This window comes from Streptopelia decaocto (genome assembly GCF_964273445.1).
Source record: "Streptopelia decaocto genome assembly, chromosome: 2".
NCBI lineage: Eukaryota > Metazoa > Chordata > Aves > Columbiformes > Columbidae > Streptopelia > Streptopelia decaocto.
In genome coordinates this window covers 113,737,937-113,757,794 of record NC_138655.1, presented here as the reverse complement: position 1 = coordinate 113,757,794, position 19,858 = coordinate 113,737,937, and the positions used below count along the sequence as shown (strand labels likewise).

Here is a 19,858-nt window from a genome sequence, read left to right as displayed (position 1 = left end):
CCATCCTGCCCTTCGTGTACTTCTCAAACTCCAGCCTGCAACTGGCATTTGACTGAGCTAATGTCTACCTCAAGTTTCTGCAGGCAAAGAATCCATTGCCCTAAGGGGATGTAGGGTGCTGCTGCACCTAATTAAGAGCCTCCATGGTTCAGATCTGAACAAGGTGGAAACAGTTCTGCTCCACACACATGGCTTCAGGGTGCAGAATGCCCTACAGATGGGTGACAGGAATGTTTCTTTCCATATGAGTTGCCATGTGTAGCTTACATTCAACATGGTCTTTGATTATGCAAGGTATAAATATCTAAGGTAGCTTTGTCTCTTATGTGTTGAATGCCTCGCACTACAGTGCTGTAGGAAGGCAGAAGAGTAGCAAAGGGTCTGGACAAACATGGGAGACTGGAGGGAAGGGTAGGAGGTCGCAGAGGAGAGGTATTTAGGTTAAAATAGTCCTCAGAAATGTTCATTAGGATACAGGAGATTTGTCAGTGTCCTACATGGACTGAAAGCCCACGTTTTATGGCTCACTGGCAGGCCTGAACCTCTTCAACCCACAATCCCAGGTTCAGGTTTATCTTTCCCCTCTTGCATTTAGCTGTAAATGCTGCACAGGGAAAAAAAAATCCTGAAGTTGAAATAAATTTCAACTTATATAAGCAAAACAAACAAGCAAAACCACCCCAGGCTGCCTAGAGAACATTGTTCTAGTTACGTTATTAAAACAACCACTTTATTACAGAAAAAGTGATCACCTGCTGTCCCCCGGAGAGCTATCGCCACGCTCTCATGGTGCACGTGTCTGTAACAGGGGCTACAAGCAAGCAGGTGAATGCTGTCCAGAAGCTAATGTCCCATCCCAGCAAGAGAGCATCCATGGGATGGGAGAGACTCCAGCTCCATGGAGCCCTGCTCCAGCAACACCTGGATGTAGAGCAAGACTAGCTCTGGGAAGAAACCTTCCATTGTCTGGAGATGTCCCACTGCCCTCTCTCAGAGCGAAGAGTCAGTGGGATAGAAAGAAGGATGCCATTGTGTGCTTCCACAAAACCCAAGCAGCTCTAGGGTGGCCTGGAACCCCTTGGGGCATATGGAGAAGAGCATATAAATACGTAAGTTGCCTTTGTTTTGAATTGAGAAAGACAATAAAGACACACAATTGCAACATAAGCTCTTAAAAGAGCCCTCAGATATAGCAGCAACGGCACCATAACCAGGATTTGGAGCACATTAAGGTGTGCAGCCATGCATGGCGTGGACCATGCACCTTGGGAAGCAGGCTCTTGTGACAGTTTTGGTCCTGCCTTGGTGGTGCAGTTCAGCTGGACCAAGGCTTTCAGAGAGAAACCCACAACACCTGCTGAGGAGCTGATCTTGTTGCTCAAGAAGAAAGACAGGGGATGTCACTCCAAGTAGTGTATAAGGTTGCACTAATATCCATCCTTAGTTTTTTAGCTATTCCCACATTTTCTCCTTGTGGGCTTGCAGGGAAGCCATCAGGTCAGTAGCCAGGAGGCTCCATCCTGCTCCTTTCCCTGAGAAAGTCCTTTAATCCCTTTCATGGCTTCCCAGGAGTCAGAGAAGGGCAAACTTGATGCTTGCAGTGCCAAGGGAGCTACTGGGGAATCAGGTAGGATTTATTTTCAGTGAACAACAAAGAAACAGGAACTTTCAAAAGTGTTGTTCTGTCTTGAGGCATTAGAAATGTTTGTGCTCGAGGGGTGGAGATGCTGAGTCCCATGTGAGAGAACGCTGTTCCCTAGCAAGAATTTGGGATTCTTCAGTGGGCTGCAATTTGCACACAAAATAATAATTAGATGAATTCCCTGAGCCCAGAAATTTTTCTTAATGCAGTATGTGTTGCTGAAGCGTTTGAGACTTTCTGGTTAGGGAGAACTGAAAAACAGCATTAAGATTCAGGCTTATCCTTGTAACAACCACCCAAGCAAGGTACTTTTGAGATAAGACTGTGGTTTTGCCCTTAAATTACTTCATTTTGCCTACAGGTATAACAGCACTTGATTTCAAAGCACTGCTCTGATGTAAAGCCTCTACCACAAGTTAACACACCAGTGAGATGAAATTAATATGACATTCATAATTTCACTTTCTTTTGTCATTCTCTGCTGAAGTCAGGCAAGTATTTCAGTGTGTTTCTTCACATATCCTTTCTGTGTCAGGTTATGAAATTAAAACTGACCGAGAAGCAAGATGTCTTGTAGTCATGTTTGTTTTGGGCTCTGCCATAATGACTTCAAGGTGCCTGGGTGAGGACTGGGGGCTGTTGTGGTACCCTCATATAGTCCCCCTAGGAGGCATCAGCCAGTTACCACCTCTGTCCACCTGGAACCTCTGGAAGCTGATGTTGGCCACAGTTTATTGCACCAGAATATAGCAAGAGGATGTTAATATTAGGATTCTTGCTGCATTGGAGCTGGGTATTTTAGGGAACTCTCCCTACCCCACTACAATACGCAAATACACAGCTCCTGGATGTCACACCACCATGTGTACCCCACCACACATACAACACAGAGAGGCCAGATAGCCTCATGCAACCTGTGCAAAGCTGTTCCAGCTCTCCTCTGTCACAGAGACCTCCTCCAATCCCTTATAACTGGGTCTGGCATAGTCCAAACACAGCTCTCCACCCTCCTTCTGCATGAAGTTCGTGGGCCTGGCCTGCCATGTCCTGCAGGGCAGCAATTCCCCCCTCTCCATACAAATATCCCCCCAGCCGAGGTTTCAGCTACACCTCTGCTTTCCAGCCACATGCTGTTACACGCCCAGGGTTTGGGCACATGGGGCGATGACCTGGTGAGTGTTCACACCACGTGCACACACACGTGCCACATGCACGTACGTGGAAAGCTGGATCCACAGTTCAGCTCCAGATCACTGCAGACAGGTGGCATGCCCAGGACACGAGCGCTAGATGTGTTCCATGATTGCATACTATTCTTAGGGCTGCAGGGGTATAGCAGTGCTTTGGTGAAAAGTGGCCTTACAATAAGGGCATGTTATTCTCTTGCTGGTGCCAGTGTCAGCTTGTACAAATTTCCTTCCCAATCGCTGCCTGCTCACCCCGCTTTGCTGCTGTCACCTTTCTGTTTGTTGTAGATGTCATAACTGCAAAGCTGGGAAAGAGAGGCTGGATAAATGGTGCATTACCCCAAATACAACTAATAGGTGTGATAATTGTACATTATTTGAGACTGCTGGTACTCATTATTTTCTTGTCTCTTTTTTTTCTTTTCTAGGTTTATGTGTCCCACATTTACACCTCAGTGGGCTGAGAGATACCGTTGCCATCTGTCTTTATTTTTCTAACCCCCCTGTTTGGACACCACAATGTGGAGACTACTGGGAACACGTAACACAGGATGCCAATTTCATTATCTTTCTCCTCCACAAACATCTATATTACTCATTGCCCCGCACTTTGCATGGAATTAAATACTGGCATTTTAGCAATCCTTTGGCTATGGGCTGTGTCTCCAGTGTGCTCAGCACATTTTACCTTTTGAAGGTAAAATACAGGACGTGGCCAGAAAGGCTCTATTACTGCAGTTTAAAGCTGTCCTTGAAGAGGCTTTTTTATTTGTCAACCCCAAGGTTTGAAGGCAAGCCTGTCAGATGCTCCACATCCTCCGTAACCTCTGTGGGTACATCAGGGCAAGGGCAGCTACACACGGTGACCGGATGCTGAAAAAACCTCTTTCCACTGTACAACCCACTTGATGGAAACAGCATGTTGCTACAGAAGCTGCAGCATCTTTCCTTGCTGGAGTCACAGGGATCACTACAGCCTGATAGCCTCTTTTGATGCTGTAAATGTGTTGGAAGAAAACAGAGAGCAGAGAGAATTTGAGCAGACGAAAGTGTCTCTGCCAGGTAACAGAAGCTGGGATAAAAAGACAACAGAGTTTCAAGTAATAAATACTGTTTTGTAACATACAAATGGGCGAGGCGAGGTCAAAATGGTTTAAATTTGTGGAAAATTTCTTTTTACTTCAGGCAAGAATAGAAATCAGTGTTAAAGACAGGGCAAGTGAAGAGAATAACCTGCAGAATGAGGAATAAAACAAAGGAAAAAGAGGTGCTTTTAGCAAAGCTAGTGAAACAGCAGAACTGAAATATGAACACAACAGAGCCTGGGCCAAGCCTGGGAGAAGACACCTCAAGAGACTCAGTGGGAGGAGCCACAGACTTTATTGAAGGTGCTATTTGGCGCCGGGGGCTCATCATCCTGGGGGTGGTTGTAATGATACCTCCATAAGCTTCTCAATAAACAAGGGCAAAGGACAGTCTTGTCAGCAAGTATCAGGAGGTCTGTGACTGCTTTTTCCCACTCAGCTGAACGGTGGTGGTGTTACTTTTGAGGATTTGCATGCTCTTCCCGTAACAGGAGGGTGGTGCTGAGGGCAGATCTGGCAGTTCTGGGCAGTGGCGTAGGGAAAGCACAAACACCAGAGGGAGATGCCAAGGTTGAAGGTGTCATGGGAGGTTATTTCTGCTTGCTACCAGGGAAGGACCTACAAGCTCTAGCCCATCTGAGGGCTCCCAGGTGCTGCAGCAGCAGGGAAAGCCCTGCCTGGCCTTTGGCCGTCCCTGTCTGGAGCACAACACCTGATGTGCAAAGTTTCAACCCAAGCACTTGCTGTTCAACAAAGTTTTAGGGTACCAAAACCAGGATATTTTAGTTGTGAATCCTGAAAGCCTGCATAATAGCTCCAACTTTATTACGCGATCTGCAGGTGAGACTCTTCAAAGGCTCCGGAAGGGGACTTAGCTGAGCGTACGTCATTTAGTAAAATGAATGTTTCTAAAGTCTCCACATCAGTCATATGTATTTCTTATGCTTAAAATAAAACCTGAAGATTCATCATGGTGAAAATAATGTTAACTAAAAACAGCACTTGGACCACCTGCAAAACCAAAACTGTGGTAGGTATGTGCTGTGCATTGGCCTGGTGTTTATTGCCTTCCCACTGCCAGGAGGAAGGGAAGCATCCAACTAGTGACCTCTTGGCGTCCCTGAGAGCATTGTTAATGGATAATGCCAGAACTATTAGTTTTGAAAGCTTCAGTTCATTCTCCTGCTGAGCTTATGACGTGAGTAAAGCCAGAAAGACAAAAAACCTTGTCAGGAGAGCACAGCAAAGACTGCAGGCAGCGTGCAGCTGAGGCAGGGTGAAAATAGACCTCAACAGGGCACTAAGTTGTCATTCTTCAGAAAAGGTAAACCAGTCATGCTCTACCTGCTGACAGGAGGTGACACACTGGGTAAGACGCATATATATGCTTTTAAACTATTTTTAATTTTTTTTTCCCCCTCTTGTTGTTGTTATACTTTGTTTCATCTACTAAGTTAGAAATATTCTACTTCAGACATGCTATTGGTCACTTTATTACCAGGTTGTAAAAGAAAGAAAAAAAGACAAGCTCTGAATGAGGACAAGTAGGTGACTATGACAAATACAGGTAAGGCAACAACCAGCACTTTCAGCAGAAAAATACGAATGAAGCACAGACCAATAGCAAAGAAAAATGCCAGCACAGGGAAGCGCAAAGCAGTGAGACATAAATGTCCAAGCAGCCAGCAATACTCCAAAGAAGTCAAATTTATGATACTCTGAATGTTAATTTGGTTTACACCTTACCCATTGCAGACATCATTCCCAATTGTAGCATAGATAACTATGGCTGGATTGTCCAACAGCTGGTTTCTGGCCAGGCTAAAAGATAAATACACAGCCATATTAATGGGGAAATACATTCTCAGTGTCTGAATCACACACCATGCTTGCATGAGATCACGGTTGGAATTAGCTCATTTAGATTTGGCCAATGCTCAGATGACCATGCTTCTAAATTTGGGAGATTTTTTTCCCTGCAGTTTTATATTTTAGTAACATTTCTGAAATTTTGTTCATTTGTTTGTTTTTCACTTCTCCCTTTTGTCCCTCATGGACTTGTCATCTTCAGTGTTTTTCCTGCTGGCTTTCTATCTTCTTTGTACTATTCAGAAGCCAAATTAAGTAGTTTCATCCTGGGGCAAAGACATAAATCAAGATGGGAAGTTTTTAATCAGAGATGGGAGAAGAAGACTATGTTTGGCTGACAACTAAGTTTATGTGTAGGACTGGGCTCAAGATTGAATCAGGATGTGGTTTAAAGATCAGTGCTAGAGGGCAAGGATTCATTACTACTTTTTTTGGAGGAGAGAACAATAAATCCCTTAGGATGTGAACTATGTCAGCATCAAGCAAACTAAATCAAACCCAGCTGACCCACAGCCCATCCAAATTCATCTGAAAAGGAGAGTTGCTGCCGCTCACTATCCAGTAGCTACTCAATCATGTCCATATGGAGATAACACAGTGGGCCTGCCCATGTCTGTCTACATTTTTACACATCAGGAGTAGCACATTTAGGGGGACACAAAGCACAGATTTAGGGAAAGGCTTAATCTCTTCCCTAAAATCATTGGAAACGCTCCATTGGCTTAACTGGGCTAAGACCAAGGCCCTGGAGATGGTGACAGTTTTTCTTCTGTTGATGAACGTTTATAGCAGAGAACAAATAGCCAGCACTTCAGAGCACAGTGGCCCAGGGAAGCTGTGCTTTTTGGGACATTTGTGCATAATGCATTCTTTACAGTACTTTGCTTGTTTATTTCCAAGAAGCAAGACTCCAGAAACACTTGTGTACTTCCAATCAGTACTGGAATCCCATTAAACACTCACCTTTTTATTAAATAGCGGAGGTTTCCTGAAGAACCACCTGATCACACATAGTGGGAATAAGAGAAATAGTAGAACATCATTATAGTGACAAACAAAAGAACATGCAAAACCCAACTTCATTGCATGTTTCCAAGAATGTAGAAACATTAAAAATAAAAATGGAACAACAAGCCTTCTCTGCAAGCTTTTTGGGTGCTGGCACTATCCAGCAATATCCAGGGGCCTACTGCCTCTCACCTGAGTCCTGAGCTTCAGACTGCAGGAAATCAAATACTTTTAAGTGCTGGGTTGTTTGGATCCAGCTTTTAATCTAGATCTGGCAGCTTCTTCCCATCTGTTGAACATTGTAGTCTCTTGTAAACCAGCCAACCTGACTTGTCAATAGTTGATCTACTTTTAACTTCCCCATAAATTGCAAAGAGAACTGTTCTCACTCTTCTGAGAGAGTAAGCGTCTCACAGCTATACCATGTTGGGACAGATTCAGGTCCTAAACATAGGCACCAAGTGCCATTTTTGACATCCCAGAGTATCCAAGACACCTGCAGCAGGGTTGGCAGATACAACACAGGATGCCTGAGAGATTGTGCACTTCTGGAAAGGCAGCTGGCAGTGGGAAAGATACTGTAAAGCATCTTAAACAGCACTAGATACCAACATTTGGATGTCTGCATTGCTCTCCCCATGAGTGGCAGTCTTATGAAAAACAGCATTAGGCCAGCTGCACCCCTCCCAAAAAGTTCTGCATTTCAATGGTAATCTGCCCAACTGGTTGGATACAAAACTCTCCTTCTCCGGGAAAAGAGCTAGCTACACCTAAGCATCTGTGAGTGCCTACAATTCTTCATTTATGTCTTGAATGAGAAAAGCATTCCCAATTAGGAAAGCTTTTATGCATAAAACTTACTAGCAGGTCTTTAAAGGTTACGCATATACATCCCAGCTACCCACAGCGTGCAAATCAAAGTCCATCACCTGCGATGCAAGAACGATAGCAAACAAAGAGACAAAAAGGGCTTTATGCTTTGTTCAAGATCAGACCAGGACTGTGATTGCAAGAAGCACACCTCACAGCAATGTACAGAAATATAAACTTCAGAGAAGCAGGCCCTACAGGTTGTACTGGCTTTTATTTTGCAGTATTTTCACTCTCTTTTCTCACTCCTTCTCCTCTTGTGTTATGCTTCTTCTATTCTTCACTCAGCTCTTCCCTGGTCTCTCTTCTCTTTTCTGCATTGTGGCTCTGAAACTTGCTTTGAGGAGCAAATCCTGTCCTCCCCGCAGCTCTTGGGGAGAAACTTGTGGACAGAACATCGTTAAATCCCTGCTGGATTGGTATTAGGGAAAGATCTAAGAGATAAACCCCTGAGGTAGCAATGGTACACTTTGCATTTTAATAGTGGTGCCTTTGTTATTATCACTCGCAGCGATGCCAATCACATATATCAAGGAATCCTTTATGTTTTAAATAATCCAGTTCTTCCAGGCTAAAAGTGAATATATCTGTCTGCTGCTTCTCTCCTGAGGGTTGCCGGTCCATTCAAAATCCAGCCCTTCTGCTGAGAAGCTCTTTTCAGTAGAATAAGAACCCCACAAAATCCTTAGAAAATACAGCTTGGAACATAACTACCACCAGTAGATTTTTTTTTCTGTTTAATAGCCTTCTTTTAGCTAGAGTTCAACACCCCTCTGTTAAGCCATTCTGCTGCATGGCTTCCTGGACTGAGGCTGCAGTTCCAGCACAAATAAACTGCTGGGATCTCTAAAAATTAAAAAAGTATTTACAAAAAAGTAGGAAGCTGTTCTTGGTTGTGTATTACCCCCACCAGCGCAGGCAGTTATAAGCAGCTCTGTGGAAAGCATCAGCACAGTTACAAATCAAGTAAAAACATCAAGAAAATGAAGTGAGTTTTTAGAGAACTGTTTTCATGGGTAAATTGAGTCTTCAAGGAAGTTTTTGTGACACAGGAAGCAATCTGTAATGAAAACATTCAAAATGGGATGAGTCTGAACAGCTACCCTCACGCAGCTGAATGTCCTGGCAGCTATTCCTGGACCCTTCCTGCCCCCTTCTCTGTTGCTTGCCAAACATTTTCAGACCAGTGACATTTTTTAGTTTTAGTTTGAGAAGTCAGGGTTGGGTTTGTTTCTGCTTGCAAGCAACCCCAGCTTTCATAAACCTTGCTATACTTCAGATGCACTTCTTGATTTTCTTGCTCTCATACCTTATGTGGCTGACAAGGAGCAGCACTAACGTGTGCTGAAAGAGCCTGGGTCCAGATAGCAACAAAAGGACTGCATGGCTGAGAATAGCTGATGGCCCTCTAATCCTTGGTCCTTTTTGCTGTAAAAGCAATTGGAAATTTAACACTGCAAAGGAAAATGTCTCTGGTTTCCCCAAATGAACTCCAGGTGGGCTACAATTTCCAAGACATGAAGGAAAAAGAAAAGTTATTACTTCTTAAATGTTTTTGAAGCCAATGTGAGATATCTGGTGCTTGGTGGTTCAGTGAGCCATAGCATGTGCTAACAAGGCATAATTTTTCTGGTCAGTGGCAAGAACCTCAAAGAGACAGATCAGATTACAAATGGCAAAGGAATATACAATACCTGTGTTTTGAAATAGCATACATTATCCAAGTACCTAATACAAAACATGGATGACAATCACAAGATTGTTCTGTAACTATTTAGAAATTCTGAGGGTCTTCATTTTCGCCATGTTTACCTAATGATTTGTTGGAATATTTTAGCAACTGATTTTGCTATCAGTATACTCCTATCAAAACGAGGGATCTTCAACACATGCTGGAGAACATTTAGAAGAACTTTGTGACTCCACACCTGAGCGTTCATTCCTGGCCCTCATGCCTAAGGATCCCGCTCATCCAGTCAGAACCCCAAATCAGCACATGGCCTACAAACCTGTGTGAAGCTGCTGGAAGGCCAGACACCAAAACCATATTGGAAACAATGGACCAGTAAAAATTATCTGTAGAAAACTGTTCAGGAAGCCACTTGGGCGGAAAACATTAGTTAGGACTATGAGCAGCTTGTTGTGCAGCCACAAGCTGAAAGCAGTAATGGTGGCATAGAACAGATTTGCTTTAGATTATTAACCTATACCTCATATACCAAATGCCTTGTGGGGTGTTCGGTGAGCAAAGCTGATCACCCAAAATGAACACCAGCGATTCTGATGCAAATAAATACACAGATCATAGGTAATATAAACAGAGAGCTGAGGGGCACCATCCCTGTCCCTGGGTAAACACCCTACCCCTCAGCAGGCTGCACAGGAGGGAAAGGTCCACCATCTGCAGGGGATAATGGGATTTTTTAAGATAATGGGATCTTTTAAGAAAGGCAGAAATCCTGCTAGCATGGATGTTGAGGCAGCCTTCCTCCAGGCTTAAGATGTATGTCCTGGGAATGGTAATGGGGGAAAGTCCCTCCATGCTGAGCTCTGACACAGCACTGGTATTTCCGCTGAGGGGCTGGAGATGACCACTGTTCTTGGTCTCCAGCTTGGCTTGCCATCCCTGGGCTTTTGGCTGCATGCCTCCCCCATCAGAACTGTATCTCTAGTGTCTCATCCTCTCACTGCGCATATGTGGGGTTGTGAATCATAATTTTCAGAGAAAGGTTAAGTTGTTCCAGGTGGGGCTAAGGTCAGGTCATTAAGAGCAGCCATTCAAATTCTCTCATTCAGGGAAACTACTATGCCAAATGAGGCAAGAAAAGCAAACCTTTACAATGCAGTGTTTGTGCAATGATTAAGAGAAGATACTGAGGGAAGATATCCTGGGATTTTTCTGTCACTTGTAATTTCCCCCTTTTTAAATTCCCTTCTCAATTTTCTTCAGAGCCTTTTCCCTGACACAGGTTCACCTCCTTTTATCCTGCAGATATCCTGCAGGTGTCTGTAGGGTAAGTGGAAAGGAGATATGTGAAGTGGAGAGAAAAAGGAATGATGAACACAGTGAGAGACTTTAAAGAAAAAAAAAAAGGTCTGTGATGGAATTGGGAAAAAAGGAAGAGCAGAAAGTACAACCCCCATTAACTCAAAGAAGGCAGAACACGGTAATAGCATACCGGGTACTGAGATGAACTGGATATAAATGAGAAGAACCACTGACACTTAGTCATCCATTGACCATCTATTTTGGCCTTTTTTAAAATTTTTTCACCAGAAAGCACATATAGGGAACTGCAATAATGGGAGCCACCAGTTCTAGTGCCCTGCGCTTACAGATGAGAAAGAACCTCCCAACCCATGACACCAAATAGATTGTAAAACACTTGTGCAGAAGACCCAGAGCCTCAGGAGCACCACGTGTGCCACAGGTGAATGAGAGGCATTGCCAATGTCATCAGTGCTGGCACCAGAAGGCAATTTTTTAGGCAAAAATGCCCATCTGAGCTTGGAAGTGATCCTTGCTTCATGTCACCATCCCTGCAACCTTTTCTGCCTGGTAAGATCTCTGTCAGTCAAAGGTGGGGGGCTGGGGCAGACCCTTTCTGATCCTAAATCTCAAAGGAAATTCGGAGCTTTTAACAAGTTTCTAAGTATTACTAGGGGCAGCAGAGCTCCTCACTCGCAGTCCACATGACTCATCTGTTGTAGAGGAAGAGCACTCTTATGGAAATCCAAATTATCTACCCAAGGAGAATAAATTTTCCCAAGCTTCTACAGCCAGTTTTCTGAAGCACAAAAATTAATTAAATACAATAGAAACACAATGAGATAATCATAGAATAATCAAGTATCTTTTAAACCTGCTGTTGGGGACATCACCTAATCCAACACACAAAAGCTAACATCATAAACATTAATTTCTAAGGGAGATTACTGTCATCTCTTCATAAAATCCCTTTGACAAATTTAATCAAACTCCGTCTTGAAACAACTCAGGGTTTCTGTTTTGTCCCCACTCCTTGATTTTGAGGGCTATTCTAGTTTCTCTCTCCTTGATAGTAACCTTTTTAAAAAATTTCCTCTCCAAATAGAGGTAGGATTAATGATTAATTAAATCCATGTTGTTGTAATCCCTTTTAATTTTTGCTTTGCTCAATTGCCAAGGTGTCTTAACATCCCTTCAGAAATCTCCATTGCCCTAATCTTCTCCAAAGCCCTTCTCTGCATCTATTCCCACCTAAATCTGTCCTCCCTAAGCAAAGGGGACCAAATTCTGAGGTCTTATCAGTGGCTTATACGAGGAAGGACTGTCTCTAGAGAAAATACTGTGCATGATGCATTTTGCAACTGCCTTGGTCTCTTTCCAGCTTTATCCTGCACTACCAACTGTTCCTTGAAATTCCCCTTTGCATCCCAATGCCTCTCTCCTGCCGCTATCTCTGGCTGATGAGCCACTAGTGTACAGACAAGAGTTTCATCATTAGCTCTGAAATGCATGTATCGTACAATTGTATTTTCTGCAATTTCTGTCACTGCTGTTCCCAAGCTCACCTAAATTATTCCTATGAAAGAAAGTGGCCCAATTCAGGATGGTTAATATGGAATTTTGCATCATTTACAGATGCTGTCCAGCATGCACCTTGGTCTTTGTTCTCAGGTGAGCACACCAAGTCTTAAGCAGCATTACCCTCAGGAGAGAGCATGAGGAACACAGGTCCTCTGCTCAAACCCACTGCTCTTCCCCTCTTAGGTGGTTCTCCACCCACCTCTTATATCTTGTATTAATCTTCCTTTCTTCACTGTACACAAGCATTTCCTGTGAGGTACCATGCAAGACATTTAATTCGAGATATATTAGGTCCGTTGCATATACCCTTGGCAACTCAAGATGTTATTTCATAGAGAGGTGTTAAGCCAGTCTCATGAAATTAATGAATTAATTAAAATTTAAGTGTTAAATTTTGTCCCAGTTTTGGTTTACCTGTGTGTCCTTGATTATTCTTTTAAAATCTTTTCTAAGAGCACATGAAGATGCCTGCACCACTGGCCTCTCAAGTTTTACAAGAGGTTTGCTGGTCTCCAGCTCCACAGGATGTCACAGGATTTCATGGACACCCTTGCTATGAGACTGATGACTGTTTTGTGCCCACTCTGCCAGCTGGTGTGGCAGCCCTGTGAGTCCCCTGTGCTGCTGTGGGGTGCAGTATAGGACCTCCCCAGCATCCCGCATGGGAGTGCAGAGCAGGAGGGTACAGGCAAGAGGAGACCATGCCACTGCCTCTGGAGAAGATGTAGGGCAGAGTTTTAGCTCCATCACTACTAGTGACATCCCTCTAAATCCCCCCTTTTGGCTATGGCCAAAGAAAAAAAACAAACCCACAGAGTTACAGTGGGGTACACTGGTTTTTAGCCCAGTGAAAATTCTTTGTGCATGGATAGAAGTGATCAAGCCACACACCTCCCTACTCCGAGCTAGAAGAAAAGACACTGAGTTAAATAAGTGCTGTTCTCTATTTTCCCATGAGAAACTCACGCAATCAGAAGGGGGTTTCTCTTTGTCTCTGAAAGATGTTCATTAATGCAGCATCAAGTATCAGACTAATAAGGCTGAGAAAAAGAAATTGAAAAATTTAACATACCATTTTGGGAAATGTTCTGTAAGTCTCTGTGATTACAGCGATTTCTCCTGCGTAAACGTAGATACAGAGAGTCTGTCCAGCCTCTAAAATAAATTGAGAAAATGCAAGCTGCTAAACTCATGATGAAAACACAGATGATATTAAAAATGAAGTGTGTTTTAATCTCTGAACAACTCTGTGCCCCAGTTATGCGTATACTTCTATTTGACCATCTCTCTTTTTTTTGTGGTCATAAATCTTTTTCACCTTTAACAGGTTGGCCTAAAATGGAAGCCAAGATATCCTCTCAGAAACTATAAACTCATGGAGAGTTTCTTTGAAATTGTTCCATCCAGGGTGCTTTTATGTTGGTCTTTCAGATAAGGTGTTTAAAAACCTTTTTGTTATACATCATTTATCAAAACAATCCTGCTGATTGCTCACTAATTGACTTTTCAATTGGTTGTTATGGAACAGTAAATAAGAGAGAAGAAATATTGGCAAGGCATTCATTTCTCAATGCCATATATTTTGGAAGGATTGATCTGAAAACAGGTTATGCTTAATTGTAATTAGTTCTCTTCTTTAGTTTGCACTGTTGAGAAAAATGAAAATGCAAATGAAAAGGGTAACAGGCCAAAAGGAAGCTGATGAAAAGACCACACTCCCAGCCATGAGTACATGGTCATCTTGATCCAGGCTGGTGATTTTTTGTTTGAACATAGACACCGAAGGAATTAGATAACTTGAACACAATGCCTTAAGAACAGTGAAATTGGATGAATGCAGAGAAACAGAAGACAATGACAAGTTTTGAAACCAGCAATAAAAAGTAACTACCTACATAGAAATGCAGGAGAACATCAACCAGTCACCATGCAATGCACTACACAAGAAATGGTCAAGCTCTTTGGTGTTCAGCATAGCAGATGGGTGGATGAGGAGAAGCGAATAGATGATCTGGGTCAGAGGATATTAGTTAAAAAGTAGTGTCCTCGTTCATCCATCAAGGAGTGGGAAAGATGGGCATGGAACACATCAATTTGTGTCTCTACTTCTGCAGTCTTGGAGTAAATGGGAGCCTCCCACTGCGCATTGCCAGAGCAGTCTGCACTACACTTTGTCATTGAGATGTGGGATTTTGAGATTCCTCTCTTAAAAATGCCTTGAAGTCCCAAACAGTCCTTTTATTTATTTTTTTTTCCCCCGATGTGGCAACTATTAAAAGATTAGAAAAGAGATTAAAACTAAACATTGAACCAAGGCCTATCACTGACAACTTCAGGGTCAATACCAAGCTCTGATCACTTGTGAACTTCAGTTAAACACTGTGTATTGAGTAGTTGGACATCGTAATAGCTTTTTAAAGGTCGGTTTTGCTGCTGACTCCAAAAAAGGAGGCTGCATAGATATTCTCTGCTGGCTTGTCAAATAGTGTACCTCCTTAAAGCATAGACTGTATGACAGCAGCTGAGACTAGGAGCCTGGGTTTTGCACAGGGAGAAAAAAGGAAGCAAAAGTACAAGTGTATGGTGCAACAGATTTTTTTCCTGGAAAAAAATACATTCTGCCAACTTTCAAATTCTGTTGGTAGAGAGCCTCTTTAGGCTTGACTCATGCTTGATTTGGCATTTCACTATATCTGTGACCTATCTTAGACATATAAAATAAAAATTATCTGAAATTCAGACCAAACAAGCACTGTTGATGATTGTATCCGATCTGGCAGGGGTCAAGGGCGTCTTAATGCTGGCCAGAAAGATGATTAACAAAATTATTAATTTTTTTTTTTAACTTCACAATTAAAACTGCAGGCATTCCAAGGTGCTTTATTTGTGTTTGGACTTATTTTTCTTCCCTTTTGGCAGAGACTTGTTTTCTTCCATCTACCCCTGCATCCTTCTCCATCCACATGAGCAATGTAACGCAGCAAATTAGGTCACAGGCACTTCTGAATTCATCTTTTGCTACTTCCCTCTAAATGTGGAAAAAAAAAAAAAAAAAAAGGAGAAGCAAGATTGCCCAAAAAAGGGGAAGACCATGAAATAACCTGGGATTACCATATATTCCATTGTTTCAGCAGCAAAAAAAGAAACAGTAGGGAAAAAAAAAAAGAAAATACTGATTTTTTTGTTAGTTTCAGCAATGCTTCCCTTTCATGTGCTCCAAAACTTTGGAGAAAAGCAAGATTGCTTTTTCTTTATTCAGTTTTTTCTCCTTCTAAATTACAGATTGACCAGCTCTAAAATCTACCCTGAATTTCAGGAAGACTGACTGGGCTAGAGTATTGTGCATTGTCTATATATTTAAAAGGTTTCTTTAAATCCCTAGATCCCATGTTGATTTTGATTTTAAAAAGAGCAGAAGCAGAGCTGACTAGCATTTTTATCTTTCAAGCATTTTTTTTGTTTTGCTGTGCTTTGAGGGACCTTCAGACTTTCTACGACTTGGCCACCCCGCCTGTTGTCTTACCCGATGGTGGAGTTCAGAAATCCAGTGATCTCCGAGAACTGGGGCCAGTCAAACTCATCAGTCAAAGCCATTGGGAGGTTAGAAAATGATTTCTGAAAAGAGAAATTTTAAAATCAACACAGTTTCACCCTCACAGACAAAACAATCCTTTTAGCAAACTTGAGCACTTCTTAGCTGGAGCATTAGCTGGGCAGAAGCGACTGTAACTATAGCTGTAGCAGTAATTATTTATGCATATACTTAAAAAGCTGACTATTTTAAGATGGGCATATCAAGAGACAGAGGAAGGAAAAGCAGAAGAGAAATCTGAACTGCATCTCCTGGCACTGTTTAATTCTGGAAGAGCCCAAAACTCCTCCTGAGGTGGAGCACGTACTGCAGGTGCAGACCACCAAGGTGGCAGATGTTTGCGGCAACATCTGTCCTGTCCAAAGGTAGGTCTCCTTGGGCACGAGGGGAGATGCATATACGGCAGAGGGACAACACCAAATTCACTCAAAGCTCTCTTGCAGGATGAACTGCAGACATCTGACACCCTAAAAACCTCTGCCTGGTCCTCACTGCAAATTTCTGGGTTGTCACTGAAGAAACAGAGTCAGAAAGGCCCCTAAGCATGGAAGGGACCAGGGAGGAAAAAGGCATGCTCTGCTATAACCTTTCCATGCAAACAGATGCAACCTTTACCCTTCTATGTTTTTTAGTCCTTAATGATTTTTTTAAGTGACTGTCTCTATGCAGATGCAAGCCATGTTGCACATTCAAAACACAGTCCCCTGTTTATTTCCACTTTGATTTGTGAATGTGTCAAAAATCATGAAAGGCGAGAAAAATGGCCTCAAGAAATTGCGCCACCTCAGAAGGACGAGAACATGGAGTAAATTTTCAGCTTCTCTTAGTCTGGGGTACACTCGCAAAGACAAATGCATAAATCCAGTGTGCTCACACTGAAAAACTGTTGATGAAAAAGGTAATAACCAAAAGAAGGTCAAAACATAAAATCAGAGAACTTACAGGCTAGTTTAATCCATGTAATTTATTAGCTTAATTTTCTTTTGCTGCAATTGTGGGGTTACCTTAAACACTCACTGCTATAAACAGCAAGCAGGTGAGTAATTCTTTCTCCAGGAGGGTCAGAGGTAACTGAGGAGCCACAGAAGAGCTAATGCTTGTGGTCCCCACCAAATCCTCACTCCCACAAAATTATTGTTTAGGTGAATGGGAGCTCTGCTTGAGTATATGACTATAGGTTTTGTCTGTAAGAGGATGGGGGAGATGCAGGGAAAGGCGAGGAGAGGTGAGAAAATGGGGGTTGTGTGGGGTGGGAGAAATCCTGAAGCCAAGCTCTAAGCAGCCTAATGCAGAGCAGATGCCAGTTTAAAGCATATAACAGCATATTTGACCTACTTACAGTAGATTTGCATTAGTTACCAGGGTGAAAATGGGCCTGGTTTAATTATCTTTCAGTTGGTTCTCTCTCATATATATATATGTATATATAAAAAATACACGTTTGTGTCCTTCCAGATTTGCCTTCTTCAAATCTGATAGTTTTGCATGCAAAGAGGCACTTATTCTAAGGGCATAACTGTGAGCAGAAGTGGAGGTGTACAGAATGGCTTAGCCATTTGCAATATTTGCCTCCTTGTAGCTTTGCATTAAAGGTGAAAGAAACATTGAAATTGTCACTTAGCATAGAACAAACTATAGATATGATCTCTTATAAGTCACAGCATGTAAGAGTATAAAAAGAGCCCAAAAATGTTTAGATATTTTTAAAACAAACCCTTCTATGACCAATTCTCTCATTATTTCCCACTGGCACTCTAAAACAATATTTTCATTGGACAAGCCCCAATAATTTTTAACTGCATTTTTTTTTTCCCTGAAAACTTAGCTTAAATATGAATTAGATAGAACCTAATTGACTTGCAAATTGATTTGGAAAGGAACATTTGAGCCCAGAATTACAGTTGCATTTGAAAACTTTATATACGTTTAGCATTGACACTGTTCCAGCAAAGCACTTAAAGCCAGACTTTTGAAAATATTTCAGGACTGAAGGTTGAAGATGAGTAGTTATTGGAAATTTCTAGACCTTGAACTCTGCAGTGATGTAGTTTGGAAAGCATGGTCTAACAGACTGTGTTTTGCTTAATCTCAGATGCAAATCTGTCCCACTCTAGAGGGACACTCTATGTTGACTTTTAGTTTAAAACTCTTCTGAGCACAGCCTTGTTTAAATACCATTCCCTAGATTATTCTGGCTGAGAAACCATGTTTCAGCCTATCTGCCAGATTTTAGCAGAGAATGATTAGAAAATTATTCCAGCCTAGCTTCAAATGCCATGTTTTAGCCTCAAATGCTCTAGATGGGTCTCATTTCAAAGGAATGTCCTCACCTCCTAGATGTGTCCTACCTCGAAATACATCTCTCTGAATCCTCCAGATTCTCTTGCAGCGTGTAACCAAAGCCATGGCTGATGCTAAGTGCACACACACCCCGAGATGCTCTGGACCAAGTTAGCTTAAATGGAACAAGGTTTGGGGCTGTTGTGGTAGGAGATTTTCAAAATCAGGCCACAAAATGGCATTGGAAACCTAACAGTGATGCTGGTCTTTAGAAATTGCACTTGTCAAAATCCTGGAAACACTGAAGTGTCCCTTAATTTGAAGGGAAATTGAATATTTGTTTTCATACTGACTTTAATGATATTCAAATCCTCATGATGGCATTAAGTATAGCAGATGACTTTCTTATTCTAAGTATACAAATAAGGAAGCCTTAGAGCTCTTGAGGAAAGCACAGCCTGTCTTTTTAAAAAGTATGCATGGCATTTCTACTCTGTAAAGCTGCATGGGACATAGGTTTGAAATTAGAAAATTTATTATTTCCCCCAAAATGTAGCATCTTAGTCATCACAATACTACCTGGAATAAACTTGCCTGCAATTCACTGGGTTTAGAAGGAAGCTAGCAAATGTTTTTAATAAGATTATCACAGGTGAAACTCCTGTTTTTTCTAGTGGTGCAAAAAAAGGAAGTCAGTGGGATAAGTGTTCGGAATAGCCTGAATCCGCATTTTAAGAAATATTGGGTTCTTTTAACAGGAAATATACAGTATAAAACAGTTACTTTAATGAAAACTGAGAACCTCTTGAGCTTGTGCACAAGTTGATGTTTACGGGATTATAGATAGACATGGGATTTATTTTTCTCTTTATTCAGCATGAAATAGAGATCCAAGAGTTTTAAAATGCATCTTCCTAGAAAGGGTATAATTTCCAGCACATTTATAAATACAGTGCTTTTATCTCCAGATAAAATAGTCTCTAAAATGAGATTTAAAAGTAAGCTTCTATCCCAGACATATAACAGAAAAATGCTGCATTTAGTAGCTATTTGGAAGTCAATTGCAAGCAGATGGACAGAGCAGCAGGAGCATAATATCCATCACTAGACACACCAGTATTTTCAACATTAGCTTTCCGTGAAAACCATCACCTCAAAAAAAAAAAACACCCCAGTATTTCTTCTGCTTTGATAAACATCATCAAGTGCATGTCCACTGCATTACACTTCATTTTTAGTGTCTGAATTTTCAGGTCAAAGGAATGAACATTCAGCTCAATTCTTGCTGAACCTTTTAAAAGAAGAAAAGCCTGGCAAACCCAAAACCTATCGACAAGCAGAAAGCCAAAATAAAGTTGACTCATCCCCTTGTTACAGCTGTATAATTCTCTTCCTGTAATTGCATTGGATTTACTGGAGCGATGGCAAGTTAAGGACAGAGCCATGTTCCTGTCTGCCTTTGCAAGAACAGGCAGGCAGGTGTCCTCAGCGATGGTTCCAACATAATTTTCTCTGTGTTGCTGCACCTGAGCTAGATCTCTGTAGGGTACACCTTGGGACTCAGCAGTACCAGGTTGGTCAAAAACTTCAAAATCAAGGTAGCTGTAACTTCCTTGCCCCAGTATAGGCCACTAACTCTAAACTGGAGTCACCTTTTCTGCAAAGGAAAGCAGCCCATTTCTCCCTTTCCAATCAGTTATTGATCTTCCTCACATGCTGGCCAGATGGAGTTGGGCACTGAGAGTATCTATTTGT

General features: G+C 42.0%; 1 protein-coding gene across 1 annotated transcript in view; it reads right to left on the bottom strand.

Moving 5' to 3' along the window:
* Nucleotides 1-19,858, bottom strand: part of AOAH (acyloxyacyl hydrolase) — a gene marked incomplete at its 5' end in the record, with an annotated part of 82,151 nt that overhangs the window by 17,871 nt on the left and 44,422 nt on the right. Inside the window, 4 exons of the mRNA XM_082045962.1 lie at nucleotides 5,661-5,735; nucleotides 6,747-6,783; nucleotides 13,304-13,386; nucleotides 15,755-15,846. Coding sequence (XP_081902088.1) covers nucleotides 5,661-5,735; nucleotides 6,747-6,783; nucleotides 13,304-13,386; nucleotides 15,755-15,846 — 287 coding nt within the window. The remainder of the gene's footprint in view (nucleotides 1-5,660; nucleotides 5,736-6,746; nucleotides 6,784-13,303; nucleotides 13,387-15,754; nucleotides 15,847-19,858) is intronic.